The 12,694-nt window shown below is 35.9% G+C and overlaps 1 protein-coding gene across 1 annotated transcript in view; it reads right to left on the bottom strand.

Annotated features, from left to right (window-relative positions):
- Positions 1 to 1,583: 1,583 nt before the first annotated feature.
- LOC149067618 (equilibrative nucleobase transporter 1-like) overlaps positions 1,584 to 12,694 on the bottom strand; it is a 39,676-nt gene continuing 28,565 nt past the window's right edge. The window contains exons 6-11 of the mRNA XM_089252449.1: positions 9,857 to 10,064; positions 8,064 to 8,114; positions 7,723 to 7,932; positions 4,602 to 4,706; positions 3,402 to 3,718; positions 1,584 to 3,115 (exon numbers count right to left, since the gene is read on the bottom strand). Coding sequence (XP_089108575.1) covers positions 2,969 to 3,115; positions 3,402 to 3,718; positions 4,602 to 4,706; positions 7,723 to 7,932; positions 8,064 to 8,114; positions 9,857 to 10,064 — 1,038 coding nt within the window. The 3' untranslated portion in view covers positions 1,584 to 2,968. The remainder of the gene's footprint in view (positions 3,116 to 3,401; positions 3,719 to 4,601; positions 4,707 to 7,722; positions 7,933 to 8,063; positions 8,115 to 9,856; positions 10,065 to 12,694) is intronic.

The raw sequence follows: 12,694 nt of genomic DNA, 5'->3' as shown, positions 1-12,694 counted from the left end.
TGCAATATTTTTAAATTCATTCTTGGCCTGTACTGGCGTTCAAAATATTAATATTTAAATTTGTTTTTTGAGTGACCCATAATAATCCCGTCGGATATATTTATATTTTTGTGCATATTTTAATAAGTAGAATTAGTGGTAATTTTTTCGACATTTTTTTAGGATGACACCTTTGGACCCTTTTCTTTTCAGACAGGATATTGGAGTATTGGTGACAAAAAAGTATTCGAGACCGACTGGAAACTCGGCGCAAAGTTTTCTCGCTACTTCAATGTCGCTATTTCGGAATATCTCTTTATATCCATACGATCGTGTCTGCTTTTAGTAGTGCCGTGTGATTGAGATCGGGTAACTCGAGTCGTTCTCTGGGTCTAAGGACTACTTGAGATCGATTTAGTATCCCCGTGTGAAAGGAGAGGGTGTAAGTGGGTATATTGAAATGTAATGTGCAAAAACACTCTACTTTTAAACTCTAGAAGCAACTAACTCTGTGTAGTGCAATTGCAATAAGTTTATGCAATAGTTGTTTTTGTTTTTATAGTGTGCGTGAAATATAACACTAATTTTTTTGTATTTATGAGAAAAAAATATTCTTAGTCATGAGAAGCATGTAACTGCAAACCGCACTTTCATATGTCAATGGGCCTAAATTGATTTTATAACAATTGTTCTGAATGTGTCATGAACTTCGTACTTTGTATTTCCAAATAATTCAGGTTTGAGTATTATAACTTCATTTCTGATATTTTATGTGCAGTCAAATACTTTCCACTAAAATAAGTACTCAAAAAGACGGGAAACGTTTGCAACTCATGACCAAAGGACTTTCTGTGGTTAAAATCAATGATTGGGACAACGTTGAGTGGCAAAAAGTTCAATGAGGATTCAAGCGAAATCCGCAGTCCCAACAACTTCTGTTCATGCCTACAATAAGATCAATGGCGGTTTGTGGTATCAGGACATATTTAAGTAAAACACATGTTGCCAGCTCACTGAGACTTCAGAGAGGGTCATGAAAAGCAGTTAAATGTTACTTGAACACGTTGCATACACAGAGTAGTATTTATGATTCTGCCGCCTGAGGGTTATACAAATTTTGCCGCCCTTCTCCCATTCAAGTCTAATTTTACTGACTAAAATTCGCAGCCCTGTGCCGTAACCCTCTTGGCCCCCGCCTCTGTAAATACACCTCTATCTCTTGATCACTCAAATGCTCACACACTGTTTTGGTCAATTTACATGCTCCCATACTGTTTTGGTCACACATGTTCTAGGTCACTGTTTTGGTCACACATGTTCTAGGTCACTCTTTTGGTCACACATGGTCTAGGTCACTCTTTTGGTCGCTCACTAACCTAGTCACTTAGCGGGCTATAGCTTTCTAAGTCCCCCCCCCCCATAAATACGCATCTGTGCATACATGCTTTATACATAGCGATTAAGTAAGGAAATTTTGTTGTTAATTTTATACAAACACTATTTCTGATCACACTTGCTCCTCGACATGAGCGTTAAAGGATTAAAAACGATTTTTAGAGTTCGATGAGCATATTGAATAAACAAACAGAAAACACTAGCAGCATATAGCTAAACAATTAATTTATTAAAAAGTGCGTTTCGAGTACTTTTTTCATCAAAAATAAAAACACGTATACATAAAAAACCACACAATATAACATTTCACAAAAAAAAAATTTACAACTAAACAATATTAGCTAAACTGAGTAGTACTAAATCAGTATTTGCTAATTTCTAACAGAAAAATAATATTTTACATAAAATTGTTTGGCTCTTCTTTTCTTTTATTGACAAACAGTTTATTTACTTTATGGCAGTTTTATTTTTCTCCCGAAAAATAATGCTTTCCAAATTTTCTTGTAACGTGAATAGCACTTGAGCACTTACTGCAAAACAAACGATTTAAGGAATAAATAATAATTTTAAGATATTGTTTGACCACAGCCAGTGTGGCGCTTTTTTCAGCAAAAAAAAAAAAAAAAACATAATGTCTCACTGGAATACTGTTTAAAATATTAAGATAATTAGATTATTTAGCAGGAGTATCATTATTGGGGCTTATGACACTTTTCTGGTGAAACAATATCTACAGCCATTTCTAGCCATCAAATATCTGTTTCTCTCTCTCATGTAATTGTCCAGTAAGAAGACTTAATAATTACATTCTCCTGAACATAGATAAAAAAATTGGAAAGCATTTCTTTCGGATACCAAGAGTTTAGCTAAAACTATTGCTAATCCCCTATCCCAACATGTTCATTCGCAAAGGAATATAATGATGCATCAATGTAAATTAAATAAATCAATTCCAATATCTTTACGCAACTTACAAAGTGTTGAAGTAAATTTTCTTTCTGAGTCACATAACTTAACTACTGTTAGTTTACAACGAAATTCCAAGTTTTTTTAGTCACTGATAAATTTGGTGAATTCTGCATTGTACACATGTATAATTAGTTGGCATCTTCGTACGTTTCGGGTCGAAGATGTAATCTTTATATGAACGAATTATTCATAATTAACATTGTTTTAAATGTTAATTTTAACATTGTTCTTCATCTTTGCAGAACCTCACAAAATTATGGCATGCGTACATTTGAGACCTGCAATCATTTACACTAAGCAAACATGTGCAATAGTGTTCCGGAGTCCTTGTTTCAACGTAGAGGAAAGCAAATGTAAGGAGGAAAACAAAACCAATTTTTTACAAAAATAACGTTGCAAGAACTCCAACAAAATACGTCAAGAAATGTATTTAAATGTATAATCATTTATGCAGTTTCTTCCAAAAACGTATCTGTTTCACCACTGCTATGATTCATCTCTCAGTGCAATGATTATAGGAAATTTCTCATTGTAGGAGGTAACTACAGGCATGTGGCTCAAATTAGAGCTTCATGGTTGCAGTTGAAAGTTTTAGCTTTCGAAAGTAACTTCACAGAAATTATATTCATTTCAAAATTTCTGGTGATGCCTTCAGATGCTCCAAAGTCACTTTACGCTCCCGGCGAATGAAATAGCGCTGAAGCGGAGTTACTAGTAGATGAACTGGATGCACAAAGCAAATTAACAAGGACACACCACAGAAAACATTGACCTGTAATAGAAAATAAAATATCGGTTTATAAGTATATAACTTGTATTTTTTATACTTCATACCTCATACGCATTATGATAATATTAGTCTCTAACATTGATGAATGAGCATATGTATCTATATTCTGGTAAAGATCTTACAGGCTTCAAACGGAAAGATAGAACCTGGAGTTTCACCATAGAAAATGAGCTCCCCATTAATTCTTAAACTTTTATTTAAATGAACAATCAAATGTAAAATTCGTGACAATAAGCATCACGGAATCATTTAATATTTGAAGACTTACATCGAACACATCCTCTCTGGATCTGGACTCCCAAACGTAAAGAGGAAACTGTAATAACGTAACGATGGCAGCAGTTGTGCTCATGATGCCCAGAAGCCTATTGAAATGACTGGCAGGAAATCTTATCCTCAGATAAGCAGTTGCAACGGCAACGTGGAAAGACCGCAAAATCGTAGTGAAGGCTATTGATATGTACACTGACTCCTCGGTTTCGAAAAACTTGCAAAGCTGAACAACAGCTTGAGCAAGCGTCGTAAAAAGCATCGGCCAGAAACCCGATCGTAGCTTGATTAGTTTCCTCTTCTCATAATCGGATTCTAAAAAACAGAAATATAAGTTCATATTATAAGTATAATACAAATGTTTGTTTTAAATTCTCAACATACGTCTATCCTTAAAAAAAAATTGCTTTATAATACTGATTCTCTGAGACTAGTTTTCCCCCGTTTATTGCGTCATTGGACGTCAAAAGCGTTAGAGATAGCAGCTTTAGCAATGTCTGTTTAGTGGTAGATCGTTTTTTTAAGATATCATCTACCAAAACGGTCAAGAAACCAATAAGAAAATACGAATCGCTCATTTCTATGAAGAAGTGCTTGTTTCTGGTGCAAGCTGTTATCAACAGTTTTTTCGCAAACCGGCACCAAACTCAAACCTGTCACTTAAATGAGGTCACCTTTGTAACTGCCACCAATTAAATTCTACAAAAGCGATAGCCCCGTGGCACTCACTGTATATGTATCACATATTTTCTTTCTTGTTCCTATACAATTACTTCATTTTCTTTCACTTTGGAAGAATAGTGTCCATCTGATTATTTCAATAAAAACTAAATATTTTTGATTCAAATGACAAAAAAATAAAAAATAAATAAAAATATGCCCACTTATACAGCTTCAATTTAAAGCATACGATATTAGTAGAAATAACAATAACAACGTAAGCAAACCCAAAATGCTGAGAAAGCATTTGGGGGTTTACTTGCGTTTGTTCTTATTTTAATTATCTTACCCTTAAGGTAATTTCTTTCCATGTGATATCAATTATTTCGAATCCGGTTTATTGGAATTGGTTATTATACAGAATATCAATGAAACTAGTTGTATAAACCCTCTTTTATATTATAAAGTTTTGTAAACGAAATAGTTGCATAAAAATTTTCACTCACTCGAATTTTTTGATATTTTTCAAATTACTTACCCTGAGAAGCAACATTCAAGGTGTAATCCATTATTACACCAGCAATTGGAGCCAACAATAAAGACGAAACTTGCGCTAATCCGTATATCTGTGTATACATGCTTACTAAAATCACCAGGAAAAAATAAAAATAAAAATTACAATCAGCAAAATTTCCACGCCATAGTGAAGAATGAAAGTAAGTCAGATATGAAGTTTTTAACAGCTTGGAAGGTGTGAATTGATAAAGCCTACAGGCTTAAGCTTGCAATGATGCTTTATAAGAATCAGTTTTTAACGGTACAAGCATGTGAATTCTTCTTTGCCTTTACATTTGTTTTTGAGAAAGTCATTTAGGCATCACTGACGCATTTCCCGATATTATCATGACGATTAATCGATGGACTCGGTGAGGAATAGCACTGCTATCGTTCTGAAAAATGCCAGTTTCTTAATGGGGGCCAGGACCCCGAAATCGATGGCCCTGGTCACAGCCTCTCTTACTTTGATTTGGATAAGAATTCGTATAATAATCCATTGTCTATAACAGAAGTTTCAGAAATTACTGACACATTTCTCTTATTTTTGAAATACACAATACGGGCACGCATAGGTCTTACGTATAACGGACGTTGTTTTTTTGTAACCTTAGTGATTGTGAATTGCATCTGAATAACGTAGAATGAAGTCAGAGTATTTTTCGACAGGTAAATTTTTTCTGTTATGAACTGTATCTATTAACGCTTCTATACTTGACGCGTCGACTATTTTGAATTAATGAATACAGTATTCACATATGTGTTCGATCCAGTGTTGACAGCTTAGTTATTTTCCAACTAGATCTGGTCTTTTTTTCGGCCATTTAGTTGTTTTCCCATCTAGTTGTTTTTCTTGTTGTTTCGCCAGTTGTTTTTCTAATCTTTTTCAAAAAAATTCCCTATGCACTAGTAGTCTATTATTAAATTACGTGAAAATACGGGCCGTATGGTCATCTAAATGATGACTGAAATTAATTATGGTTGTTTTTAGCCTGGTTTCTGGTCGTTTTTGATGAAGCATCTAGTTGGAAAAACTTTTGACTATTAGCAATACTAGTTCGACCGAACCAATCACAACGGGGTTTATGCCTGAATATTATCTTATCAAGTATACATTCGATAGTAACAAACAAGGTAGAATTCCATCTCCAAACAATCGACAATCATTTTCACGAAGTTCGTAAAATTCCGTAAATGGGAAAGACGCTCAAAAATAAAGCATGTTCTTTGGAACGAGAAGACTAGTTCGTAAAAACGTGTCGGTTCGTAAAATGGAATGGTGAGAACGTCGCTAAACATCGCGTGTATGTGTCAACTTTGCGGAACATTCAGGTACTCAAATCATTTAAAGGTACGATTTGTGTGCATGAGATTCAAAAATAATCTTTCTCAAACAAACTATTAAAAATAATTGGGCATCCATTAAATTCAAGTAATCAAATGTTTCTCTTCTGTTTTTTGTAATCAATTACTCCAATGAATCGATTCGCTGTGCCTGAGATGGGATATACACTATCCCAGAAGTGAGTCTCAAGTTCGTTAGTGCGACGACAGAGGGCAGCATAAACATCATTCGCTGATTCAAGCGCTATACCTAGGGTTACCAATCGTCCTCCCTTTTGATGTCATTTCAAGCCACTGAGATAGAAGTAAACTTTCCTTGTAGCTCTCAGTGTTTCAAGCATCATTCTACGTTACGAAAAATTTACCCTTTTGTCCTCCTTTTCAGGTTTCCGGAATTATTATTCTTTTTTCTGGGGAAAATTATTATTTTTCCACTTTGAAACATAATTTCTTCATTGATATGAGTGTTTTCACCCACACACATTCATTCACCAATAGCCGCCGAAATTTATAGAATTTTTTTGTTTCTGCTTTTTTTTTGCAGTTTTGTTTCAGAGTTGGGAAAAATTATTGTTGTGGCCGGTTTTATTGGTCGGAATAGTGGTGCCATCTATTGTGAAAATTGGGATAAGTGACGTCGCTGAAGGTGCACGCAGGCGTCGTCTCATTATATTGCAATATCAAACACAGATAGTTTAAATTTTTTCATAAGTAAAAAATAGCTTAAAACTTTGTCCTTTCTCTAGACCGGAAATCTCTAATACTGTATTCAGACATTGAAACCTGTGAGTGGCATAGGGTTTTGATAGACACCCCCTCCCCTGCTAATTCGGGGTGGGGGGGTGTGATGTCCTGGGCGCAAAATTCTTCTTTACTTTGTCCACTTATTCGAAATTACACGGGAAGGGCAAATTCTGTCTCTCGCTAGAAAAGTATGTAGGTTCGGCCCTGGGTAGATAATCGGTTCTCTAGCCGCCCTGACAGCCCTTCCACCAAGTATGCAGATATTGCAGAGCAGTAGTCGTGAGGGGAACACTTGCGATTTTTCAAAAGCAGTGGGCAACATAGTTCAATTTTTTTTCTGAATTTTTTAATCGTAGAGTATAGTACTTTTTGGTACTCATTCTTGGATGCCAATAAACCTGGCGGGAGACAGGCTGACATGATAGCCTGTCACCATACAGACAGACAGGATAGGGCCGCAACTTGGGGAGGGCAGGGGAAAATCTGGTGCTCCGTGAGCTGGTCCAGGAAGGGCGCTGTGTTTGAGGCGACTACCGATAGATGGCGACGAACCCAACTCATCAATGGCAGTAAATTGCAATATAGTGACATGGCCAGATTTGGTGCTTGGGGAAGTAGGAAGAAGGGCCGCAACTAGATGCTTGGTCACCCGGGGCAAGCGCGCATTTTTACGCCCTCTTGTAGTGTTGAAGGAGAGGTTTCAGAATGAAATTTGCGCCTCCTCGGATCTAGCGCCCGGGGCACGAGATCCGCCTGCTCCCCTCTAGTTGTGGCCCTGGTAGGAAGAGCGATGAGTTTACTCTTTTTATCATTTAAAATAATGGAAGGGGCCACCAAAATATATACTGGTCCCGGGCAACAGAGTAAATTTTCTTTTTTAATTGTCTCCCTTCTCACGGACACCGAAGGAATGGGAAAACCTGTTTTTCCCAACAAAGGTTGACGACGCTCCTTGGAGCCTCGACACACACTTTGAGAAGCACTGCGTTATACGTTTTTTTTTTAAGTTCACTTACCAGTATTAGTGTCAGAGCTGATTCTCTCCATCCACAAATTCAGACTTCCTGCGTAATTGAGAGTTGCTAAAAGTAGCCAAGAGAACCAATATTGATGTAACGTGAAGCTAAAAGATAAAAGTGCTTCCCGAAACGGCAACTGCTCATCGCACGTTAACTCTGAGGAAACGTCTCTCTCTTTTTCAATTATATTTCTAGTGAACACTACATCTATAATATGGTAAAAAAAAAAAATCACGAAGCATCAATTGACATTCTTTATTATTATTAGCGTTTTGTACGATCTCAATTAAAAATTTCAAAAATTTGTAATTTCTTTCGTGAAAATTCAAAATAATTACCCTTTATGGAATTAGACTGATCTAACGCTTTTCTTGTGCTAAACGGAGAAGCTGAAAAATATAATTAAACAATTACATACATTACAGGCACACTCGGTTATGTTTTTATCGTTATACGAGAGTTACAAATATCTAATTTTATATAATATTTTATTTCATTGATATTGTACTCACTGTTCCAGAGATTACCGCATTCTTCACTCCCGTTAATGCTTGGTAATGCACTCGATTACAAATCTATATTGTAAAACCACTGCCTGTACAAACATTTCCGGGTTTCGTTTGTTGCGCCATCTATTAAACGTCGACCTCACTAGACGCTATGTACACAACCCTAATATTTGCGTTGTATTGCTTGCATTCGTTCTAAAGTTATTGCTCTTCGAATTGTTTATCTTGGCATTTTTTTTCATGTGTAAGATAGATTAAGCTGCCATTGAAAAGTTTTTCGTAAATATAAAATTTATGAGTTAATGAAGACAGTTCCTATACAGGTCTTCAAGTTTTCAATCTGGAATTGCTGCACAGCAAAAAGTTAATCCCAGAACTTTTTTGTACAGATGGTATATATGCTATATATGCGCCGCCCTTAGGGGTGTGCGACAGGTGTCTCACCGGGACCAGCGTTTTGGTGGGGCAACGCACTTATGGTAATAGAAGTGAAAAATATGCAGTGCATATAACACACACTTGCATTTTTTGTAGCAAACAAAGGTATCCGAGTTTCAACTATAGAATTACGTGTAATTTTTGTTAATTACTTCTATCATAAATTCTGAATTTTTATCAATTGTGAAATAATTTTTGTCATTGATTCCGGAATTATTTCTTTTCCATTAATTCTGGATTTTTGTCATTTCTAGAATAATCTCTCTCATAAATTCTGAATTTTCGTCAATTTTTGAATCATTTTTCATAAATTCTGAATTTTCGCTAGTGCTAGAATTATTTCTTTCATCATTCTTTTCAATTCATAAATTACAAATTTTGATTTGTTTCTAGATAATTTCTTTCATTGAGCCCCAATTTTTAGGAGTTTAGTTTCATTTCTTTCATCAATTAAATACTTTTTTCAGTGAACACTTTAATCAATTCCAAATTTTCAATTTTCATTTTGTTAATTTACATTTAATTATGTCTATATTTTTTGAATGTATATATTTCAGCATTTCTACGAATTCTGAAATAATGTATGAATTTTTTATGCTGATTCTCCCCTTCCCCCCCAAAATATATAAAATCGGGGCTAAGGGTCCCGAAATTTTTAAGACGCGTCTAGCCCCCACTATTAATTTCGCACCGGGCCGCACGTCTGATGAGGGCGGCCCTGACATACAAAATTGTATTCGATCGTTTAGTTCACAAATTGTAATACCTCGTTACGTGGTGAGTGATAAAATTAGGTATATTATCTTTTTAATAAGTTACCTTAAAGAGATATCTTTTTCGTTATACGACAATCATGACATTTAGTTTTTGCCTTGTAATTAATAATCAATAAATTCGATCGATATATCATAGTTATAATACATCAATCATCTTTATCATTTATTATGATCACTACGGTTTTGTTTCATGATTGAATTAAATTACTAATAGTTTACTGTTGGGTAATTTTCAAAGACCTAAAGTCGAAGATTATCTTTCCGATAGGCTTCAGTAATAATTATGTTCTGAAAAATTTTATTCAAACGAAACTTGAAAAAATTGGCCGTTATGAACACGCTATAGCAAGTTCAATGTATTGAGTATTTTAATTTAAGTATTAATCTATTTCAATGTACGATACTTACATGGGATATTCGAGAATTTACCAACGACTCCCTTTGATATGATAGCAATGTCACCAACTCTCTTGAAGATGGACTCTTTCTGTTTGTCACTTTCATCGGCGATTCTGTCAACTGGCAGACAGAACAAAGTGACCGGGAGCATTGTACAGCTCACGGTCACTAAAATGTAACAGACCCATTCCCATTTCAATCCTGAGTCATAGCCGTACTGAAGGCGAAATTAACAAAATTATTCTTTTTTTTTTTTTTTTTCATTTATTCAAACTAGCGTTACACACACACAAACACACATATCGCTATCTCATTTCTTAAATAACGCAACTCAAAATACTGTTTCTTAATCTAAGGTTGTAATACTGTTGGGGCACAATGGCAAATCGGAATCGTACAGTAAAGCAGGGTCGCTAACACCGGCTGTCTTCATGTACTCATGTTTATGTATAAAGAGCACAAGAAACGAAAGAGCAGTACGCAAGACAAAAATTCCTTTATTGAGAGATGATTTATTGTGATACTATTTAGGGTGGGTTCACATCTACAGACAGACACTCACCGTGTCGTGTCAGACACGGCAAACATTCTTTAACATAAAAGCAATAAACGTATCCATATCTCTCGTATCGTGGCTGCGCAGGCGCAGACAGACATTTTTATGTTTAAGAATAATTGCCATGTTGGTAGATGTGAATCCACCCTTATGCGTATTATAAAGAAAGGCAGACTGTCACTGGTACATAGGTAGGTACATTTGTATAGTATTCGAAATAATCTGGGTTCAATTCCCGGAGGAGACAGCTAACTTTTCTTCCCAAGGTTTGTATCAGCATAACAACCGGAAAAATCTCTTTCCCAAAATGTCTTTATTACCTACAAGGCATTTGGCGTAATGCAATGTTGAAGAAAGTATACAAAGACAACTTCGGCGCGTGCATTTACGCACATTTTGTGATATTCTCAGCATTTATTGGCTCCAGCATGTTAGGGTATGGGTTTCCAACTAGTGTTGCGTGGAACCCTGGGGGTTCCGTGACAACTTTTTTGGGGTTCCGCAAGACCAAACTCTACTTAACCATTAAAAATCCCGGAACTTTCAAAGGAAAAAACTTTCTTGTTACTGATACCCGCAAATACTTGTTTTTTTATTTTGAATTTTGACCAGATAGTGTCTTTTAAAAAAAACGGACCATTTAAGATGACTGAACAACTTAAAAACGGTAACACATTACATTTTCTCACATCGAACTTTTGAACCGAAAGCTCCAGAAGTTCATAAATGTCATTTTCTGCTTCATCAGGTAAATGTAAGTAGTAAAAACGATGTTTCTTTTTGGAAATTTTTTATCCACTAGAAATGAAGATTCTTGAACTGCAGAATTTACGCGCACTTCACGGGACACCCAGGACCATCTTAACATATATAAAACATAAATTCCGCTCGGGACGGCACGGAAACCTCATTTGCATAGGAGCTTCCACGATAAGATCTGACACAATGATCTATTACAATAAATATGTAAATTAAGTGGTGGTGCCTAAGCTCTCTTTCATTTTACTCTGGTTTGAACATTTTTGTCGCACCACGGTCATTTTCTGCACACGAGGGCTAATTAGACCGGGACCTACAATTTATTGCCGATTCCGAACGGCAGGCTTGTTTTTTATACTCACATCGAGAGGGTGGTGCGCTAACCCCTCGATGGGGGTACTCCCTGCGGTAGCAATTTTTTCTGCGGTCACGTCGCCGTTTTTGTTGTACCCTTGGGTCAGGAAAGTTTTCTGACAAAGACGAACAGGGTATCCAACTCGCGACACCTCTAAACATCCTTTGGTGCTTTAGGTGAGTATCTTATCGACCTGGGCTACCGTGTCCATATTTTACTCTGGAGCTGTGATGCTGTTGGGACGGCCCGAGGGACACGCTTTTTGGAGAAATATTAAATAATCTGTACGAGATTCGTAGAACAACCTCATATTCATCAACAGTTCCGCGGAATCTCTTTATAACTATCAAGGGTTCCGCGACAAGCTTTGCGTTCGAAACCACTGAGTTAGGGGTATATGAATATCGTCTATTTCTAATGAGTAGGCCGAAACGAACGGCATCCTGCATTATAAAGGCGACATTTTTTGTGCGGCCCTGCATTGCTACTGTGTGATTGGATTTGCCTTGTGCACCTCTTTGAAGTTTGTACATGCGTTCGTGAAACATCTTGCATATATTTGAACAACAAATATAGGGGTTGGTTTTGACGAATATAGAAAAATTTTCATGTTAAAATGTCAGAAACATGAACGGCATCATATCATTATTTTGAGTTGTGTCATTTTAGAAGTGGGGAGTAAGTGATACATAAATAGAGGAAAATTTACAATATGAAGTATATGTAAGTATTTTTATATCCAAGCAAAAATTTTTTATGAAACAAATATCAAAGAAGTAATAATCTCAGATTCAAGTATTTTTATATACACGGTGGGCAAAAAATCCGTAGAAACTTTAAAAATTCATAAAAACCGGAAAAAATAACCAAATAAAATGGTTAAATAAAACGAAATAAAATAAAACGGCGCCACCTATCGGCTATTTTTAGAGTTATTTCTTCCTGTCAAAAAAATTCCCGTGACCTAGCGATGCTAACCCTGCAAACAGTTTGTTATTTCGGTTATTTTTCCGGTTTTTATGAATTTTCAAAGTTTCTACGGACTTTTTACCTACCCTGTAGACGTATATAAGATTAAACTTGAAAACTATTTCAACTTCGAATACATAGCAAATGTTTGGAGGCTGTGACACCGACATGACCACAAGTTTCAAACATGAATACACGTCTTTAAAAA

The sequence above is a fragment of the Pholcus phalangioides genome, unplaced genomic scaffold (assembly GCF_987345545.1).
Source record: "Pholcus phalangioides strain wild (caught in Gottingen) unplaced genomic scaffold, Ppha-v1.0 ptg000029l_1, whole genome shotgun sequence".
Lineage (NCBI taxonomy): Eukaryota > Metazoa > Arthropoda > Arachnida > Araneae > Pholcidae > Pholcus > Pholcus phalangioides.
Note: the sequence above shows the minus strand (reverse complement) of the source record. Positions and strands in the feature narration are given on the sequence as shown.